The sequence below is a fragment of the Notechis scutatus genome, chromosome 1 (genome assembly GCF_049901735.1).
Source record: "Notechis scutatus isolate UNSWTSFEM ecotype Mainland chromosome 1, rNotScu1.2, whole genome shotgun sequence".
NCBI classification, from domain to species: Eukaryota; Metazoa; Chordata; class Lepidosauria; order Squamata; family Elapidae; genus Notechis; species Notechis scutatus.
Genome location: NC_142009.1, coordinates 194,576,584 through 194,599,444, shown reverse-complemented (window position 1 = coordinate 194,599,444; position 22,861 = coordinate 194,576,584). Strand labels below are relative to the sequence as shown.

Here is a 22,861-nt window from a genome sequence, read left to right as displayed (position 1 = left end):
GGCACTCTGCTCTGGGTTGTGGAAAAGAGGATGGAGAAAATTAAGTATGGAGCAGATGGCAGCCCTCCAAGTCACTGCCCAACTCTCTATCCCTCTATCTAGGGAAGCACAATACACTTTTTCCAGATTTTTTTTCTCTTCAGCCCACAACCAGATTCAGCTCATTTGCCAACTCACTCTTTCTTTCGTTGGCTTTTTCTACCATACTAAACAAATTCAATTTTATTCTGTTCAGGTTTTAGAGAGTTATCCTGCTGATTAATGGAAGTCCAAGACCTTTTATATAATGACTTCCAGCGTCCCATTGGTCTAGAACAGGAGTGTCAAACTCACGACATCACGGTGGGGTCATGTGACATATCAGGACTTTTTCCCCCTCCGCTAAACTGGGAGTGGGCGTGGCCAGCGCATGATGCATCCAGCCCATGGGCCGGGAGTTTGGCAGCCCAGTCTAGAAGGAGTAACAATAACACCAGTAAAAGAGAAGGCAGGGCCATAGGTTATTAACTGTGCATCACCAGAAGAATGGTTTGTGGAAAATCACCATGGAAAAAGACTTGAATTCAAAGGTAAGCTCACTGGCAGAAGAATGCACACCTTCTTTAGCATGTGGTCCAAGTTCAAAAAATGGCATTTTAGGTTAAAAGCAACAGAAAGCAAATGACAAGAAGGACCTTGAGAGTCCAAGACTTCAAAGAGATCTAGTTATTGTGTTGAATGGCCAAACTGTGGTCTGGCATGAGATGAGTTTTCTAAGCAAGTTGAACAGCAAGATAATAAGAGGAAAACAGAAAAGAGGTGGCACAAGCTATCAAACTTAGGTTTCAAAATTAGAACCAGATTAAATCAAACACCATTTTGAAATGGGATCTGATTCAAAATGGAACGAGACCTGATTTTATTAATCTTCAGACGATTATATCAAATCACTACATGTAAGTTCTTTTAGATCACAGTCATGTATAATATTCTTCCAAGGGATTTTTAAAAGACACAATAGTTGGGAGGCTCTGGAGATGATGGCCAATTTATCCCTGGATATAGCTACATATATGTACCACTTCTAGGAAGTGTGGGATGGCATGCGGAATGAATGCTAGTGCTTTAGGCAAGACAAAATCCCAATTTCATACAACTGCCTTACACAAAAAATGATACTTGTTTCAAAGCCATACTTTTATATTGTAGCAGACTAAGTATATTATCATTTCCTGAATGAATGCATTTCTGCTAAGATATGTAAAGTTAAAATAACTGGGATTTGATCATATCTCTTATGTCTCACCTGCCTCTACTGAAGAATTTCTAAAGCGCATCTTTTTCAGCAATACAATAGAAATAGGACTTAGACTCACAGTATATCACATTTTGTAAATATTTAAGTGTATCTTTTCATGTAAAAATACTGAAGAAATGACACTTGGCTACAATGTAGTGAGTATACAGCTTGTATAACAGTGTAAGTGTGCTGTCCCCTCAAAATAACGCAACACACAGCCATTAATGTCTAAACCACTGGCAACCAAAGTGAGTACACCCCTAAATGATAATGTCCAAATTGGGCCCAAAGTGTCAATATTTTGTGTGGCCACCATTATTTTCCAGCACTGCCTTAACTCTCTTGGGCATCAAGTTCACCAGAGCTTCACAGGTTGCCACCTTCTGTTTCAGGATGCCGCATAGATGCTCAACAGGGTTTAGGTATGGAGACATGCTTGGCCAGTCCATCACTTTACCCTCAGCTTCTTTAGCAAGGCAGTGGTGTTTGGGGTCGTTATCATGTTGGAATACTACCCTGCGGCCTAGTCTCCAAAGAGAAGGGATCATGCTCTGCTTCAGTATGTCACAGTACATGTTGGCATTCATGGTTCCCTCAATGAACTGTAGCTTCCCAGTGCTGGCCAGTTATACTGCCAATTTTCATGGAGCCCCAGACCATGACATTCCCACTTCCATGCTTGAGTGTAGGCAAGACACACTTGTCTTTGTACTCCACACCTGGTTGCCGCCACACACATTTGACACCATCTGAACCAAAGAAGTTTGATCTTATCGGACCACAGGACGTGGTTCCAGTCACATGACACCAGGGAGGGAAAATGGCTACTTGGGCCCCATTTGGACATTATCACGTAGGGGTGTACTCACTTTTGTTGCCAGCCATTTAGATACTAATGGCTGTGTGTTGTGTTATTTTGAGGGGACAGCACATTTACCCTGTATACTATCTACTTTACATTATAGCCAAGTGTAATTTCTTCAGTATTGTCACATGAAAAGATATACTTAAATATTTACAAAATGTGAGGGGGTGTACTCACTTCTGTGATACACTGCATATACTGCTTCACAGCCCTCTCTAAGTGATCTACACAGTCAGCATATTGCCCCCAACAATCTGGGTCTTCATTTTACTCGAAAGAATGGAAGGCTGAGTCAAGCTTGAGCTGGTGAGAATTGAATGCTGATACAATACCAGTATTACTGACAATGTGCTAGCAGCAGCTGTCCAAGTGCACCTCGAAATGGCAAGGATTAAACCTGCAAGCTGCTCCATGCATTGCATGTGTTTATTTTCATTCACTCCTGGGCTCTAATAAATACTGCCAAATTTCTATATATTTCTGAAAAGTGCACATGCACACACACACACACACACAGCTTGTCTTAATTTGAGAGAAAGACTCTCAAATTAATGGAATCCCAGACTGAAGTTGGACTTTGTAGCTAGCTGGCCGTTTCAATCTATTGGAGCTCTTTGCCCACAAGAGCAACAGTTCATGGTTTGCCTCATCCATTTGGCCTCGTAGAGCCAGCTCATCTGCAGCATTCCCGCTTCTCCGGTTCCTACACACGTAGCCTAGAGGAAATGTTGCTGATCATCAGCAAAACAGCGAAACTGCCTGTACATAAAATGTTAAGCTAGAGTAATTTCTCATAGCTGTAGTAAGGGCAAACTGACAGGATCTTTTCAAAAACAGTCTGTGCAAGGATGCTGGTGGACAGAATGCACTTTTTAAAAAAAAAAAAAAAGGATCTCCAGATAGGTGAAAGCTGTTATGCTTGAATGGATGTATGTGTATTTTGATAAAGACTAAATACAGTAGTCTCTCTTCCTAAATAAACATGTTAATCAGCAATTACATAAACAGAAAGGCCATGAAACAAAAGCCAGGCATTCTAAAATAGAACAGTGGTATGTTAATGTGGTATCTATTCATAATGCAGAATTGTTCCATCATCACAAATTATTATATTGACTGGCCAAACGCAGCTTGGTTTGATAGGGGTCAGGCAGAGGCTATCCAGTGGGAATCAGCAGCATTGCCTGGAATTCTAGACACGGTCCATTTGCTTTTTTGTCTCAGTGTTCAAATATAGAGAAATATAAGCTCTACAGGTAGTCCTCGGTTTACAACAGTCCATTTAGTGACCGTTTGAAGCACTGAAAAAAGCGACATGACTGTTTTTCACACTTATGACCAAAGCAGCATCCCCATGTTTTGCATGATCAAAATTCAAGATGCTTGGCAACTAGTTCATATTTATAGCCAATCACAGTGCCCCAGGATCAGGGGATCACCTTTTGCAACCTTCTGGCAAGCAAAATCAATGGGGAAGCCAGATTCACTTAACGGATACTAACTGCAGTGATACACTTAGCAACTGTGGCAAGAAAGGTCATAATATGAGGCAAAATTCACAGCAAATGTCTTGCTTAGCAACAGAAATTTTGAGTTCAATTGTGGTCATAAGTCAAGGATTATTTCCCCATAGGAAAAGAAGGGAAAAACCACATCAGATTCCAGAGAAGTGGACTCAGCAAGATTTGAGTCATGCTCCTTATAATTGGATTTGTTTTTTTTTTTTTTTAAGTATTTTGTGAAAAATATGCTAAAATTTGCCACAGCAAATAATCTTAACAGTGGAGAATTTCCTTGCAACATTCATTCAGATGATTTGAAAGGCTGGGAAGAAAGGGAAAGGCTCTAAGAAATCACCATGCCTCTTTTTTAAATGTACTCTAGGATGTTAAGAATGTATTTATTCAGTATCTAGTTTTTTGTGTGTGCTACAGACCAATTAGCTAATAGTCACCCAATTCCTCAGGAGATGAGATCAGACGGAATGTGATAAGAATTCATTTAGAAAATGTTCAACTTTCCCAAAATAAGAACTTCTGAAGATTTGCTAAAAGAATCCATGAAAGGTTCCTGAAAGAACCTCTGAAGATTTGCTGCAATTTGAGGCAAAACTTGTTAATAGCCAAATCTAATGGCACCCTCTCCATTTTGACAATTTTATTTTAATGTTCAACTTTCTTTTGGTCGTTCACTTTTAGCTTCTGATACAGAGGCCACATGTCTTTCATAGCACACAGAAATGGATTGGGGGGGGGGGGGAGGGGGCTAAACTTTTGGGGACATCCAAAACTGGAATGGGACATGAACCCACTTAAATGAAAATCTTTCCAAATAACCTGGTCAAGATCTGAGATTTGGATAACCATGCTAGGATTATTTCTAAAGAAATGGAATGTGGTTTCAAATAGTTGAAAACAACAGCTGTGATGCTTTGAGGGGAGGCAGTTTATTTGGGTGGGTGGGGGCTCTTCTTTTCTCTCCCTTTGTAAAATTACCACATCCTGCTGCCTCTGTCTATGTTCCCTATTAAGACTGTGCATTAAGATAATATACAGTTCCTTTATTTTCAGTCCAATGCCCAAAATATCCTAATACGCTCAAAGAAAATGGCAACAACAACAATAATAAACATCTGGATGTCTTTATTATTTGTTTCTCTGATCAGCTGGAAGGCATCAACCCCACAGCTTGGTGTCAGAAACAGACTGGACGAGGATTGCATGAAAAACAACCAGTCATTCACCTTTCTTTCCCTTTCTCTTTGTTTTTTTGTCTTCCTGGATACTGTTGTGAGAAAAGCAATTTGATGCATCAGGATGCTCCCTCCCCTCCTTCCTACATCCAGAAACTTGGTCCATTGTACAGTTCGGAACTCTTTGTTGTCTTTGGCTGGGCAGACAACCGTGGGTGCAAAATAGGGTTTTTGTGTAACGCTCAGCACTCTTTCCTCCACTTTGCACTCAGCTAATTAGCCTCTTTCCCTCATTTTGTCTTTGGGGGAAAAGACTTTCTACTGATACTAACAGGGGGGAAAAATGGGTCAAAAATGTGCTTATATTGTTGTGAACATCTGATCTTTCAGCTTTTTGCAAATAAAGAAAGTTTATGATGTTTGTCTTTAGCTGTTTCTATTGGAGCCCTTTTTAAAAAACAAACCAACAAAGGAGAAATTTGGAACAATATGCTCTGTTGGCACCATTGTGTATTTTTGCCAATTCACCATGATCTGTCATCTCTTTCTATCTACCCAAGGTTATATATTTATGTCAGAGGTGTCACAAGGGAGTTTAAAAAAAAGGCAAGGTATAAAGTCCAATATGCACGTGAAGTCCTACCCCCTTTTTACATGTGTACAACAAACTTTTAAAAAGTATGGGATTTTGATCACAGGGTTGTAGCCATCTTGACTTTTTTAAACCCCTTACTGTGGCTACCCCATGTCTTCCATTTGTCATTATAATTCTCACTAGTTAGGGTTAATGCTACAGTTCAGACGGGATATATAATCTCTTCTTTTCTTAATCAAAATCAAAATAAACAAAGCAATGAAAAACTGCAATGTTGGTTCCCGAATTAATATAGCTCATTGGCTTTTGATTTTCTTGAAACAGCTCTGGATAGTTTGGGTCACATATTCATTTTTTTAAAAAATACCTAGCCTGTCAGAGCATGTCCTTATATTGATTTAAGGATTAAAGAGATCAATTTTATTTGGTGAAAATATATTTTCTCATTCCAAATCTAAGACCAGAACACTATCCTCTTGATGTAATGACTTAAAGAAATGTACCGTGTTCAAAGGACACATAAGAAATAATTATTTTTTATTTTGGGATTGAGCCATGATATTTTGCATCATCAGGCAAGTGGCCACTTTTACTATTCTTCCAAGCACTGGGTTGTTTTGGCACTTGAGGCAGAAAATGCAGAAGAATGTCCTCTCTTCAGCAATAAAACGTAATAATGAAATATTAAATAATTAACTATGTATTATGACAATATACTGTTACCCCATTATAACTTAATAAGAAAATTGAATATTTACTAACTTAAAAAATAAAATATCTGAAAAATATTAAATTTCAATGCTTTATAAATTTGCATGTTATTGTAGTAAATTTAAAACTTAATAAATTGGCTATTTTAATTCATTCTTCAAAAACATTTTTGACAGTAAACTTTCTAGGAAAAATATGCTTGTTTTTCTATCTCACCTGACCTTCAATAAAACTTTTCACAGGCTATGATTCTAAGAGAAAGGTTATTAAAATCACTCACGATACCTGAAGGCAACAGGTATAAGACTTCACCAACTTTTTCTTGCATAATGCTGTAATTGCTACAGTTCTAGAATTCAGACTCATCATGTACCAAATCTTTTAACATTAACAGATTGTGGAGCCCCTTGACCTCAACTGGAATACTTAGATCCAAAAGATGTCAGTCAGAAAGTATTAAAACTGCAGGCGAGACAGAGTGTTTAACATAATGCTAGTCAGGATGACTTTAGCATCCACTGTATCACCCATTGAGTGCAATTAATTTGGGAAGTGAAAAACAATCACCGGTGCCATTCCAATCCCTACCACCAGGAAAATCATGGCATTAAACAGCCTTTCTGCTATTTTTTTCCGACCGAATATGGCTGTTGAGATTGTAAATAACCTACATGAATGGACCCTGCAGACACATTTTATCGTAAATTCATGCAGACAAATTTATATCGCAGTGCCATCACCAGAGTCCAATTGCAAATTAAGTTTTGATTGGCACTTAATTTCTAGACTTCAGATCCATTACTTGCCTACAATCTCACGCAGAAAGAGAAAGAGGATACCCTTTCATCCAGGGAAATGTGTAAGCCTACCCAAGGGTCACACTTCTCTTGGAATTTATTTTAGTGTGCTGATGCAGTTGTTATGTTTCAGAAATGTAGTGTGGAGTTGCTCAGAGTATAACACATGCCCCTTATTTCCAGGAGAGCCATTACACAGAGAGAAAGTCTTGAGGGATTGTGATACTATGCTACTAAGCATCATAACTGTAATAATTACTACAGTTGAATACAGACTGTAACCTCTATCAAGCAATGGAAACTTAGCTCTTCTTGGTAGGGGTCCATATTCACAGATTGCATCAAACCAAAGTGTGTTTTCTGGCATACTTATGGAACTACAGCTATTGTGGCATTACTTTAATAAACTATTAGGAACACAGGAAAACCCTGTCATTTCTGTTTTCCTAAGAACAAATCCACAAAATCCTTCCTTCCTTCATAAAGTTGTGACTTATCAATTTCAATCTTCCCACCTAACAGTGACCTCGCAGGACCACAATGCAACATTTATGTTCTACATTTGTAATGAATTTATGGACTTTCTTGCCACAATTGTTAAGTGAATCACTGCACTTGTTAAATTAATAACACCCTTGTTAAGTGCATCTGGTTTCCACATTGACTCGGCTTGTCAGAAGATTGCAAACGGTAATCACATGACCCTGGGACACTGCAACCGTAATAAATACATGCCAGTTGCCAAGCATCTGAATTTTGTTCATGTGACCATGGAGATACACTACAGTGGTCATAAATCTGAAAAACGATCGTAAGTCACTTTTTTCAATGCTGTTGTAGCTTTGAACTGTCACTAAATGAATTTTTGTAAGCCGAGGACTACCTGTACTTCTCCAAAACATGGCAGGGCTTATGCTGGGAGGCAAAATGACTAATTGTCAGGTGCAAAGAAGGTTGAAGATACTCAATACTACGGACATATCTAAGTCTTCCAGTCAACAATGGAAAGAACCGCCATCGAGGAATCTCCTACAGCAGAAGCCAAACCAATGTCTTATTCCATCAAGAAGCATTCACGGGCAAGTTATTACACATGCTAGTGCAAGCAGGATGGTAGGCTTGTGCACCAGATGTGCTGCATTGTAGCTCGCATTATTCCTAACAAGCTTGTTGAACCTGCTGACTGAAACTGATAAGGAATTGGGAGTTAACTATCTGGAGTAGGAAGGAAGATCTTCTAAGGAAGATTGCCACGATCACCAACTTAAGTTGACGGATGATTTATTCACTGGGAATGTGTGCTCTGAATTTGTGTCCAAATTTAGAACAACAGATAAAAACAATCAAACCAAGCCAATAGTCTGGTAGGAACTGCTCATGAGGTTTCCCTTGTTGGCTTTAGCAAATTATAACTTGCATGCATTAGAACACCCACCCATCCACCCAATGTTAATTACCCGCATTGGGCTTTCATGCATCCCAGCAGCAGTGGAAAACACAATACAACACAACCAAAAATAATTCATGTATGAAAAAAAAAAATTAATAGTGGAAGACATATTTCAGAAAAAGATGAATTTTGTAAATTTGCTCATAAATGACAGTCAGCCACTTCCTAATGAAAGTATGATATCCGTGCCCCCTATGTTAATCCCTATTGGATTAACATAGCTTCGATGATTTTTATATCATAAAATACATATTGCTATCTAAAAGCAACGCTATCCTCCTGGCAATATTTTCCTCCCAAGTACTTAATGTTTATACAATATTGTTCTGAGTAGGTTATGGGATTAGTAAAATGACTATTATAAATAATAATATCTTCCAAGGAGAAGCTAATATGCTAATGACAACTTAAGATGCCCACTGTGGCTCAAACTCTAATTGTTCCATCAGCTCTAAACCTAACCCAAACTCATTGCCCTGCTTCTCAGGCCAAAGAGGTATTCCCCAAATTCTTAAGAGGGAAATATCAGCTCTTCTCCTCCCACTCATGCAAGTATACATTTACACAATTGGTTACTCTTCTCTGTGATATTTATATTAGACCAAATTGGTCAATTCCGTATATATCTTAGGTGCCTCTTTGCAGGATTTCCTCCCCACCTAATATTCTTCTCTTTTCTGAAGTGACTTCCTGCTGTCTTTTCCCCTCCTGTAATATCCATGCCATATTTACCCAAAAGACCTTTTCACACTACATGAAACTGAGCAAATATATAAAAAAAAATGATATCATGAGAAAATGCACAGAAGCTCTGCATAATAACCACAATCCTAAGAATAGTGACAGTGATTGCAATGGGAGAGATATAAGTATGTACCTCTTTCGTTGCCCCATAACCCGCTCTGTAAGAGATAGATTTCTTCCAGAGTTGCTGAAAGGATAAGAGCACTGGTCAAGTTTACAGAAAATTGATTTCCAGCTTGCAAATAACAATGACAAGTTCATTCAAAAATTGCAGAGCTCATACTGGCTTTGGCTGAAGCTATACAAATGCATATGGATTTTCATATCTTTTTGCTGTAGTACAGATGTTTTGTGTGTGATCATTTTTACCACCCTTGGTTTCTTATTTCCAATTATATTGCTTTTATCCATGGAACTGGCACTAAGTTTTTTTTTTTAATAAAGATTTAATAGCAAACCCTATTGCTCCTTTGGTGAACGGTCTCCAGAAAGCCCATAAGTTAACTTGTTTTTAATGGTTCAAGAAAAAAAACACACACACACAACCATCTTTGCTATTAATTTTTCCATTGTAATCATTTGATATTAGAAGTGAAACAGTGCTTCATTCTGGTAATTTATATCCAATATGTATCAATGATAATCTAAGCATTCACGACACAGATGGAAAGCAAATATATTAAATAAATACTGAAAAATAATCTGGGTAATGTCAGCATGTGATAATAACCTAAAAAAATCACTGCAGAAAACAATTTAATTATTAAAATGAAGCCAAATCTACTGACAAGCTGTGTAATTTGCATTCAGATAACTTCTTTTAAAAACTCTTTATTTTTATTTATTGTGACTAGCTCTTTTTCTGCCGAAGGCATCTTTTCCATGGAAATTATTAATCTACTATTTCAATGAAGTACTATAGTGATACAGGCAGTCCTCGCTTACTGACCACTCATTCAGCAACCATTCAAAGATAAATCTTCACTGAACAATGACATTTACATCCTATTGTCAAAAATTGCAGTTGCCACAGCATCCTTCACACCTGACAATTGTAGCCAGAACTATGCCAGTGCCATAATATGGTGTCACACTTTATGAAATCATTTAGCAATGGAGCTGCCAGTCTCCACTGTAATCAGTAAGTGAGGACCTATCTATAGATAGAGTAGGATGGAACTCCTCTCTATGTTTTGTGATATATATATACTGAGTACTTACAGTTTCAGTATAACACTTACTACTATACATTGTAAATAAATGGGGAGAAAATAGGGAGTGGTAAGACCATCAGTAAATATTGAAATAAGAATGGCCATTCTTTTACTAGAATCTTAACCTAAAGAGCTTTTTACAAAGAAGAAATGCAAAGCTGTGTGGAAATTCAGTATGAACAGAACCATCCCGGTCTACCCAGTGCGAAGAGGCAAGATCAGGCCAGCATGGCTTTGGCCTTATCTACCCAATGCGAAGAGGAGTGATCAGGCCAGAATGGCTTCGGCCCAATCTACCCAGTGCGAAGAGGAAACATGACAGCAGTTTGGGAAGTGGCGTCATGCTGGCCATGCCCACCCAGTTGGCCATGCCTGCCTGGCCCCTGAAGGTCAATCACAGCCCTGATGTGGCCCTCAATGAAATTGAGTTTGACACCCTTGTTCTAGGCCAACATTTCTCGACCTTAGCAACTGGAAGACACATGGACTTCAAGAATTCTGGGAGTTAAAAGTCTACACCTCTTACAGTTGCCAAAGTTGAGAAACATTGTTCTATCTAGGCAATCGAATCAAGATCACAAAAGTCAAGTGAAAGCTCTCATTTTGGTCTCTGTAGGGGATACTTTGCATTCTGAGGTGCAAGCAGGAGTCTACACCTAGAACGCTTCTTCTGGCAGTCCCATTTCACTGGTGTTTGCATCCGACTGTTGCATCCCACTGTTGACCAGATTAGCTCATTGCAGATGGCTCCATCCTTTGGAGTGGGCTAATCAGGTTAGCCCCGCCTTTGAGGATGCCCGAATCTCAGAAAGTCCAAGTGCCCCTTTCAACTCAGACCTGTAGGTAGGACATGTTATCAGTTTGCGTTGCATCTGACTAGCTAAGTTATGATTGTATACTTGTACTCTGCAAGCAAAGGCAAAGGAATCCCACAGGTATAAACATTGAGAGAAGGCCATTTTTTCCCCACCCATTTGTTAATCAATTTCTGGCAGCCTGTTTCTACTCCCCATTTGTTTCTGGCTCAGGGAGTGGTGTAGTAGTCTAGAGGTGGAGCTCTCACCTCACAATCAGGAGGCTGTGAGTTTGATCCTAGGTAGAGGCAGATATTTCTCTCTCTGGGCACATTGAGAATATATCTGCTGAATAAACCCTCACATTGGCAAAAGGAAGGGCAACCGGCCATTAAAATGTTCTGCTAGCTCCATTCAGTTGCCCAGACTCTACCCCACAAGGGATTATGGAAAAGGAGGAGGAGGAAGAGAAAGAGGAGGAAGAGGAAGAAGAGGAGGAGGAAGAGGAAGAAGATTTGTTTCTGACTCAGCACCCATTCTGAATAGTTAAAGAGACTTACAATAAAATGGATTAGTCCTCTGATAAACAATATTTCATTTAGTAGTTTATTATATATAAAATTACGTAAACCAGCAAGAATTTATGGATCTAGTGTCATCCAGGCACTGCTACTTATTCCATGTATGGAGTGTAGCACAGGGTCAATTTTTCACAAAGCTATTGGAATCAATGGTAAGAAAGGACCTATTAGAATGTAAACGCTACTGAATCAGATATCTAGAACAAGATATAAACTACATTGTCTTGGTTGTGCACAGCCCAGGCAGCAGAACAGCATGAATTTATGCCAGAAAAGGCCAGCTGTCAAAAAATTGGCTAAATGTCCTTCTGTTTCAGACATTAGCTTATAAAGAAATTAAGGATTCAGTTAAACTAATTCACTTTTAGACGAGCTTGCCATCATAAGGCTGACAGTATTCCAGTAGCTCAATAGTCAGACACAGAGGCTGTCAATGATCCTGCAAGCAATTAACTTTCTTCCAGCTCCTCAAAACTGCATTATGTAGAAAGGGAGATGGAGTCTTACCCAGGCTTTTCAGGAAAATGCCAAAACACAGTGATGCCATGTGTCATACAGCTTTTATCCGATTGCCAAAAATGATAATGGGACAAATGGATGAGTGGCTGGGTGGGTAACTTAAACAGGTCAGGGCACAATCAGCCCAATAATTTTGCATTTTGTACCAACAGCAACAAAATACTCCATAGAGAGTCACTACGCTCAATTATACAAGACCTAACGAGGACTGATATGTAGAATGAGCTAATGTTTCATTTACTGGGTAAATAAAATGGGTAGTAAGAATAATGGATAGCTACTGCTTAAATTAGGCAAAAGCCTGTTAATATCTAAATTCACATGTATTTTTTTAAAAAATGGACATTTAGCACTACGGAGACTGGTATTTATTTTTTAATGAGCAAGATGACTTTGTGTCTGTCACAAGTTAAACCACTCTGATATGGAAGAGGTTGCGTTGATTTTCCCTAGTCTAAGTCCCACTACCTGTACAGGAGTCAATGGAACCAGATTACAGGTAGCTCTAGACTTATGATCATAATTGAGCAAAGGATGTATATTTCTAAGCAAGGTAGTTAAGTGAGTTGCAACTTTTTCTGCCATGGTTGTTAAGTAAATCACTGTAGCTATTTAGTGAATCTTGCGGTCGTAAAACGAATCCAGCCATTCCTATTCACTTTGCTTGCTGGAAGCTGGCTGGGAAGGTCACAAAGGGTGACCCTATGACCCTGGGACCCTGCAATTGACACAATGTCAATGTATATAATGTCTGCCAAGCAAGCAGATTTTGATCATGTGATCGCACTGGTCGTAAGTGTGAGGAACCGTTATATAAGTCACTTTTTTCAGTGCCACTGTAACTTCAAATGGTTGCCAAATGAATGGTTTTAAGACGGGAACTACTGGTAGCTAAACTTCTTTAAAAATATATTAAGCTGAAAAACGTTTTAGGTGATATAGTAGAGAAGCAACATTGATTGCACCTGTAGATTGCCACTGGAAGGACTACAATGGAGGTATAGCACACCTAGCGTGGCCTCATGTCTCCTGGTGGCTGTTAATACCACCAAGCATGGTATCCTTCTGGACTGGCTGCAAGGTTTAAGTTGCATGGTGTTGCAAATGCTTTTCTTCCTTCTCCAGGATCAGTTCTCATTGAAGGGAGAGATTTAGCCCAGAGTTCTATTCTTGCTCTGCTCTTATTTAACATTTACATGAAACTGCTGAGTGAGCTCATACTTCAATATCAGGTCAGGTATCGTGAATACACTCATGATACTTAGTTATGAATCTCCATCTTAGGCTGAGCCAGTGATGTTATCAATATTCTTTTCCAATATCCAGAGGAGAGGGCTGTTGGTTTTGGGGTCCCTTGGCTATGGAGACTCTCCACCTTTAACCCCGGACAAATGTACATTCCCTCAGACAAAACTGATGCACAATCTGAGGATCCTTTAGGACAGGGGTGTCAAACTCGATTTCACTGAGGGTTGCATCAGGGTTGTGTTTGACCTTGGGGGGCTGGAGTGGGTGTGGCTGGGGTGGGCGTGGTCAGCTTGATGTCACTCATGTTGGGGGCGCCTGTGGAGGCCTGAGCACTCTGCCAGTGAAAATGGCCTCCCAAGCTCCAGCTACGACGACCTCCTGCAACCTTCTGCCAGCCCTCCCAAACTTCATTTTCACTGGTAGAGGCACTATGGGATGGTCCTTCACTGTTTCCAGGGTGGCTCCTCAGGTCAGATCTAAGCACCCCACCAGCTGGATCCGTCCCCCGGGCCTTGAGTTTGACACCCCTGCTCTAGGACTCTTAGCATTTGCCACAATCCATACTGTGTCAACTATACCATTTCAGGATGTGAAAGCCCTAACTCATGCTTACTTTTCCTTAGTGATCTCATATGAACTTTACAACACATTCCCCAATCCCCAATCCCCAGGCCACAGCCTGATACTGGGCCGTAGCCTGTTCAGAACTGGGCCACGCAAGTGGTGGGTGAGTACATGTAACTCCAATTGCATGAATGGCTGGCACTCACGCTCATGAGTAAAGGTCCATTTGTGCAAGCAGCAGGTTGCCACTGACACAAATACAGCTTCACACATGGGCACGAGTGTCTGCCGCTTGTGCAAATGGAGCTGCATAGGGAAGCACTCACTTGCCATTCACGTGCAACAATTTCCTCTCCCTACCCGCTGCACTGGTCCACAAAGCTGGAAAGATTGGTGACTGTTGTATCAGAGGACCAGCCTTGAAAACCATCCAAAGCCGTATTAGGTTCAGAATGCAGTGTTGCAAACAGTTATGGGTGCACATTGGTACAGCCATGTAACAGTACTACTTTGTGAAGTATACTGAATCCTTATTAAGCTTCCAGATGCAATTCAAAGTGCTAGTTATCACCTATCACCAAAGCCCTGCATAGCACACAGCTGGGTTCTTTGCTAGACGGCCTGTCTCCAGGTATCTGCTTATTTCATTGGAACTAGCAGAATGGACACATTTTGGGATCCCTTCCATGAAATAATGACACCTAATGGGACCCAGGAACCTTGCCTCCTCTGTTACAGATTCTGCTGTATAAAATTGCATTCTACCCAAAGTTTAGATGGCCCTGAACCTGCCAGGTTCTTCCTCGAGGCATTAGACCAAAGCATGGGATGAACCTAGCCAGACTGAAAGTTCTTGAATGTAATATGCAAGGAGTAGCCTTAGTCGTTTCTTTCCCTCTCCCCCCGCCCCCCGGTTCTGGTGTTTATGGGATGTTGCTTTAGCTGCTTTGTTTTTGTGATTCTAACTAACCGTAAGCCACCCAGAGTCACTTTAAGGGTTGGAAGGCCCTAACTATAAACCAGTCCAATAAACAATAGAGGAAAAAACTCTACATCTTAGACCAATTCATCTTAGACCAATTGGATTTCAGTGGGTGCAGTCCTGAAAAGTCTGGGTGCTCAGGTTCAGTAGAATTCATTTCTGTTCCTTGACTTTATACACCCATGCACCTGGGCATACTTAAGAAAAGATCTCTTTAATAAAATAAGCTGAAAATCTATTATGGACAGAGAAACTCAAAAGCATGAACAGAAACTGTTATGTCAATGAAACAAATACCAGATCACTACATTTCTGTGGGTAGCCTCAAGTTCTTTTATTTACGGATGCATATTTTGGTGTGAGGGTAGGGAGGCAAGTAGTTGATGATAGTCCAGATGATATTTACATTGCACAAAGCTAATATTGTTTGCACAAAATAAGAATTATCTGCCCAGATTACCACTACCTTGTGGATTTTTACGCTCTTTGGGGACTGCACGTATGTTTTTATAAAGAGCATTCACGAAACTATATTAGAGGTGCCTGACGTCTATTAATGTTACCTTCTTTGACATCCAGTCAATGAAAGATAAAAGATAGCATTAACTTTTCACAGGGGAGCAAAATGAACATGTTAAAAGAAATGAGCAGATGATGTGCAGTGCAAGGTGACCCAGTCGACTTTAACAGAGTACCAAAATATAATCAAATAAAACCTATGATCTTTAGACTGGAAAAATGGTGAGCCAGGAAGGCAAACACAATTTTTAAATCTGCAAAGACCCACTGAAATAAATCATGCATACACAGTACATGCTGCTGAGTCTGCTACAACCACTTGATCCTTGCAAGGGCATCACTATGGAAAGGGTGAGCTTGAGTCAGGGTGAGCTCAGCTTTCCTCAGAACTCCCCAGACTACACAAAACACAGGAGTGTCAATGCAAACAATAGGATGCCTACAAAGTCAAGTTGCATCTCTCCATCCTCCTCCAACTGTTGCAGTCCTGATAGGCCAAAAAGCTAAACTAATGAACTACCACCATGGAGTGAGAAACGGTCCTCCTTTGGTTCAGTTTGACTGAACATTCTTGAGTTCGTTTGGCCCTTAGCTTGGTTTAACACAGATGCGGTGTTTTTCTGCCACAACAGCAAGATGTATTGCATTGTTTAAAATGAAACAAAATTATAAAGACAAAACGTGATCTGGAGAATGAAGACATCAGTAAACATGGCAGGATTGAGAATCAACTGAGTGTCCCAGGAAGAAGGTAAAGGGGAAGCGACAAGTTGTACATGACAAGCAATCTATAATATCTGCCATAGGGTAGCCTACGGGTGTCAAGTACCCCCAAAAAGGAAATCTTGATGCTAGCACAGGTAGTCCTCAACTTATGACCACAATGCAAGCCAAAATTTATGTTTTTAAGTGAGAAATTTGTTAAGTGAGTTTTGCCCCATTTTATGACTTTCCTTGCCACATTTGTTAAGTGAATCACTGCAGTTCTTAAATAAGTAACACTATTGTTAAGCGAATCTGGTTTCTCCATTGACTTTGCTTGTCCTATGACTCTGGGAGATCACATGACTCTGAGACACTGCAACCATCATGTTGTCAAGCATCCGGATGTAAATCACATGACCACCGGGATGCTGCAACAGTCATAAGTGTGAAAAATGGTCATAAGTCACTTTTTTCAGTGCCGTTGTAACTTACAAATGCTCATTAAATGAACTGTTGTAAGTCAAGGACTACCTGCACTGAAATATATGAAAGCCTACTTTGCTGTTTTGTGTGTTCCTTAGTTCAGGCAACAAATTGGCTTGGGTAAGAACTGCAAATCAACTGTTGAAATCAAAGAGTTGGAAGAGATCTCAAGCAACAACGAATCTTCCCCCACCCACCCCAAGCAGGAAATTCACTACTTACCGCGGGGGGAGGCCTCCAAACCTGGCAACTTTAAGACTTATGGACTTCAAATCCCAGAATTCCTCAGCCAGCCAGGCCCCTGACTTACTGCATCCCCATTAGGTAGCCACCTAGCTTCAGTTTTGAACCTCAAGGGACAAAGATCCCTTGACCTTCAGAGGCAATGGGCTGCTCTGTCAAAGCATCAGGACTGCTAGTCCTGTGGCTGCTGATCCAGGGGTTGCAAGCAGGAATGCACAGGCATGAGGACTGGAAGTGGAGATCCATATATTTTGAAACTAGCTACTTGTGAGGCCTGGACTTTCATCGGGTCCTCTATGGATTTACTGTAAACTACTAACTGCTTATGGTAGAAAATCCCAGAACTCCAGTTACCCCTTTTCAGTAATTCCTAGTATTGTCAAAGACTTGGAGTGGCATAATGAGATGGAGAGAATGGCATCCAGGAAAAGAGGGATACACGCCTCTTTCTTTTTACCCTCTTTCCAAGTGTTGCTGCTTTAGCTTTTAAACAAAGAAAGCAACAGGCAAAGCTCATTTGAAATTACAGAACTCTGCATATGGGTCAAAAACCATTGCCACACGGAAGCCAGCTTCTCAAAAAAGTACTCAAAGCTAGTATTTAAAATGGCTGCGTGCAAAGCGAACTGTATCTGTTATGAAGGGATTATCATTTCCATCAATTAGGTTTAAAGCAATATCACTTGGTCTAAGGATTATCTTTTCCAAAATCACAACATAGCTCATCTTCTTCTGAGTCAGCCAAACAGTATACTTGTCACTGTGTGACTCTCTCAGTTCTCCAATATCACTGCGTCTAGTTGCTAATATGTACTCATTTTTCACCTATCTGATTTCCACGCTGTTCTGTTTTGAGACTAATTTGCTTGGGAAGCAGCGATGCACAAACTAACAGCATGACAGTAGCCATAATAAAACGAATGAGGATGTATATTCCTACCTACACTACTAGACAAATGAAGTAACTCTATCTGTGCCATGCATTATTGTCCACTGTTTTAAAAGTGTATCTGTTTACCTATCCATACTGAATGCTACACTTGCACCCAGACTCTACCCTAGCGCTCTTCATCAGTTATAAGCACAGATTATAAATTTCTATAACTTCAGTATCCTTGGGGATGCTGACTGGGAATTCAGAGCATTGGAACCCAAATTCAAGTGGGCAACACCAGGTTAGGCAGACCAAGATAGATAACCTTGGTCATAAAAGAGAATGGTCTCTTTTTCTTAGCGCAGATTCCACCAAGAACTTCTCAAGGATCTTTGGAGGGAGGGGTCATGCCAGAAGTTACAGCATATGTTCACTGTACGAAATATTCAGAATCTGACAACTCCAGTTAAGATGATAAAGAAGCAGTTGATGCCTGAAAACTCCTTCTGAGATCCAGAAATCTACTGCCAATCGCAGAGGAAATAGTATAAACTGATAAAGACACGCTCTAATTCAGCTTTCCAAATTCCTCATCACTTCTGTGTAACACTTTGGCAGGAATAAGTAAGCAGAAAGTCATCAAGATTCTAATCAATCCACTGCTCTGGAAAGGGGAAATAAAACACCACATGACAACTTGAAGGTAAAGCAGCTAGTTAAGTGAAGGTTTGTGTGTGTAAAAGAATGCGAAGCTACAGAGCGACTAAAGAATGAAACACAGCGTTGAAATTGCACGCCAAAGATATCTCAAGACTGTGTTAAAGCTTCAAATACTTCTTAACCTCTTCAACCAAACTCAGGCTACCAAGAATATAAGTTAATAGACTGAAAATGTTATATTTGAAGGGAAAATCTGCATCTTTATAACAATAGAATAGTAATAAAATCCCAAAACAATTATCCGATTATTTTGCTTAAAGTAGACATAGTCTTTCATGCCTTAATTTTATGGTTTTTCTTTGCCTGCACTAAAAGCACCAACATAATTATGCCTTCCAAGGTTGAATAAGGTCCCTGAAAAGCTACTCAAGTTATTATTTGACTCTCTTTTTATTTCTAGAATTTAGGTTATATAGTTTCAGTGTTTTTTTTCTTTTTCTTTTTTAGTAAAATAAATGCATGGCTAGTTTTAGCATTTCTTATAATTGTGTAAAAAAAACAAGTTTGCTAATAAATGAAACATGGAAAACAAGGTTAAATGCATTAATCTCTAATTTGCATGTGCATTCAATGCAAAAATTTCTCATTTTGTTTAGTTTCAGCACATTAAAAAAACTTAGTTTATAATTCCAAAATAAGCCATAAAAACAAGGCATATTTTTTGTGATGAATATTATTTAAAGTATTTCTAAGTCACCTTTAAAAGAAAACTTTTTTAAGGTAGATTACATATGATAAAAGAATTAAAACATTATTAAAATCAGTATTAAAATAATCAGAGTAGAAGTGTTACACCGTCTTTTAACTGCTAAATTCCAGTTTTAACCAGATCCCCGGACAGAAGAATTCAGCAAAAACCTTAGGTAGCCAAATGGATCTTTTAGAGGATTTCTTAAAAAGATGACAATAATGTTGAAAATTGTTTGCTTTTTCTGTAACACACTGGCTTTTTTTTTTAAACCAATGCTTTTAAAGACTTTAAGCTTACACTCTAAGCTTTCCAATTTCAAATATATGCTAGTAGTTGTTTCAAGGCAGTTAATGATTTGGGAGATCTTCTAAAAATCAGTTAATTATATCCATCACATAATACACTATGAAAAAAAAATACAATCTATGGTTCATTCTTATTTTAACTTACAAAACTTGCCCAGCTACTTTTAATTTGCATTTTACAGTCCTGGAAATGTAATTCCAAAACATAATGTCCCAGTCAACATGGAGAAATCCAAATTAAGAACTCATTCCAATCTCTTTACTGTCATACAACTTTTTACCTAAAGCCTGTTATTATTGTGTTTCATGCATTTTCACTTAGACAGATATATTGGGGTCCTCCAAGGCAGTCTCTTCCTTGCCTTTCAAACCCCTCTTTATATAGCAATAGCACTTAGACTTATATACCGCTTCACAGTGCTTTGCAGTCCTCTCTAAGCAGTTTACAGAGTCAGCATATTGCTCCCAACAACCCAGGTCCTCGTTTTACTGACCTCGGAAGGATGGAAGGCTGAGTCAACTTTGAGCCAGTGAGAATCGAACTGCCCAACTGCTGGCAATCAGCAGTCAGCAGAAGTAGCCTGCAGTACTGCATTTTAACCACTGTGCCACCACAGCTCTTATAAATGAAGCGGGCCTTGGAAAACTTGGCGCCAAACACTTAAAGAACATCTTACAGTTATTAATGTCCCTTGAGATGATGCCGAAGATGCTGCAAATGATTGAAACTGGTGGAAAGCACGTGCTGCTGCCCAATGTGCTCTACACAGGACATGATGATGAAGATGAAGATGATGATGATTAGACCATAATCTGGATGAAGCACCACTGGCAAAAGAATAAGCGAGTACTAGTAGTCCTCGACTTAAGACTGCAATTGACCCTGAAATTATAGTCATAAATCATTAGTTTTAAATCAAAGCACCATGTGACCACATCTGATTTTTCAACATTTTGGCAGCAAATCAATTTTCCCCAATGGGCGTTTTTCGCTGGAAACCCAAAGTAAATACAGAAACCAGCAAAAAATCAGTCATATGACCACAACATACTACAATCAACCATAAAGGTGAGCTAGTTCCCAAGTGCCCAAAGTGCAATCACATGACTGCAGGGGAAGATTGCAGCTGTCATAATTCTGAAAACAGGATACAAATAGCTAGAGACAGCATTGTAATTTTGAATGGTCATTAAGCAACTGGTCATAAGTCGAAGAGTAGGGTCTCTACTTCCTGTCAGTGGAACTCAGAAATCTGCCTTCCCTCTAATAATTACAATCCAACTAAATGTGCTACAGATCATGATTTTGGGTACCATAGACTACTGATTTCAATTAGTACACCATTTAAAAAGTTACGTACATATTGCTTCTACAGATAAAAATGACAGAATATTAATGCCTTTTGGAAAAATTACAATGGAAATGTGTTATAACTGTAAATCGTTAAGTCCCCAATTTCAATTGCTAGGCTACATCTGCCTTTGAAAGTGATTGAGACAGATGTCAGCTGGCATTGCCAGATGTCTATTTTCTTTATGTCTCCAAGCAATCTAATATTACACTCTCTGATTAGTCAATGATAGGATAGAAACATTTGTATGAATTTATGCCAGCTATGGAAGAAGACAGAAGGAACTACTATAAGGGTACAAAACTCAAAATTAGATTGAAGGACCACATTCAATCCTGAATTATATTGGATTGAAGCAAAAATTTCCCCAGCAAGCCCTACTTAGCTGCTGTACAAATGATTTCCTTAAGTTATTATTTGGTGGCTTCAAATATTAACTTTTTTTCTAAGCATATGAAGATCAGCAGGAATCCCTTCAACCAATGGATTATCGTGTATGCAACAGTATCTCAGGTTGCTAGATATAACTTAAGCATCTGAAAATCTCTGCCGAGTATTCTGACGCCTAGAGAATTACATTTCCCTGTTGCAATGTATTTAATATGGAAATGTAGTGTTCTAACAGCCAGACACGTTTGAGGCAAATGAATTTTCAAACATTAATCAGGGTGAATAAAAACACCCAGCAGGCCAATAATCAAACAGCATTTCCAGGTCTTGACCAAAACCTTAAGCATGCAGCATTTAGTCACAGGATTGTATCCAGACTAAGTCAAGCACATCAATTGAAGCTCGGTAAGACTAAATTTAGTCACATTGATTTTAAAAGGTCTATTCTAAATACAACGATGAATCTGCCCTGCTGGTCTGTCACCATTTTATTGGCATCGACCCTGAGTCTCCAGATTGAACCTCACACACCCAATATATTAAGAAAGAATCCTGTCTGCATCTTAAAATCTATATCATCCAGGTCATGGTTGTCCCAAAGGTGATTTGTCAGAACTGGAAAAGCTTCTTGGATGAGAAGCGAAACATCTTCAAGGAAAAACAAAGGAAGTTCAGCTGCCATCTGGAAAAAAAAAAAACACTTTTGGGATGGCTGCATTTTAGTAATTTCTAGTGGTAAAACCCAGCTGTCCTTTCAGGCAAAATATCTGAACAAGGAACCAGTGACAATGTGTTTCTACTGAGGAAGTATGTTCTAGTGTCCCTGCACCATCTGGCACTCTCTTTAGCTAGCGCTTTTTGACCACAGTGATGATTTTACCAAAGTGGATGGAGATTGTTGCTGACCAACTCTCCCATTCAGTGTAGGATGGTGAGAAGCACATCAAGTGGAAAAAAATTGGGGGCTGCCTAACCCCCCTTTAGATACTGACCTAGGCAATTTTATCCACCAACTGCCTTTTCTCACTTTTTAAAGTACATTCTAGAAGATAGCTAATGCCTATTTCGGGGAAATTCTAAATTATCCTGAATTTCTGGCACTGAAAATATTAATGAGAAAAATAAATGTCCAATCCTTTACTGTAGGTTGCTCTTGACTCATGACCATTCATTTAATGACCATTCAAAGTTATGACTGAAAAACATCAGCTTAGACTGGTCCTCGCATTTGCAACTGTGGCAGCATCCCTGTGGTCATGTGATCAATATTCAGTTGCTTGGCAACCAGCATATATTTATGGCAGCTGCAATGTCCAGGTGATCATGTGATCACCATTCGCAACCTTCCCAGGGGGCTTCTGACAAGCGAACTGAAAGGGGAAAGCTGAATTCACTTAATGATCACAACAAAATGGTCGTCAAATTGGGAATGGCTCATTTAACAGCCACATTGCTTAGCAATGGAAGCTCTTGTCCAAATTATGGTCACAAGTCGAGGACTACTTGTAATGTATGATCTACCAAAGTGCCCAATTATTCAATAA

At 39.4% G+C, this 22,861-nt stretch overlaps 1 protein-coding gene across 2 annotated transcripts in view; it reads right to left on the bottom strand.

Moving 5' to 3' along the window:
- Window positions 1-22,861, bottom strand: part of FIGN (fidgetin, microtubule severing factor) — a 137,114-nt gene that overhangs the window by 72,399 nt on the left and 41,854 nt on the right. Inside the window, exon 3 of one of the 2 annotated variants that reach the window (XM_087949829.1) lies at window positions 9,267-9,320. The exons of the other annotated variant lie outside the window; for it this stretch is intronic. Coding sequence (XP_087805955.1) covers window positions 9,267-9,320 — 54 coding nt within the window. The remainder of the gene's footprint in view (window positions 1-9,266; window positions 9,321-22,861) is intronic. 2 annotated transcript variants of the gene reach the window in all.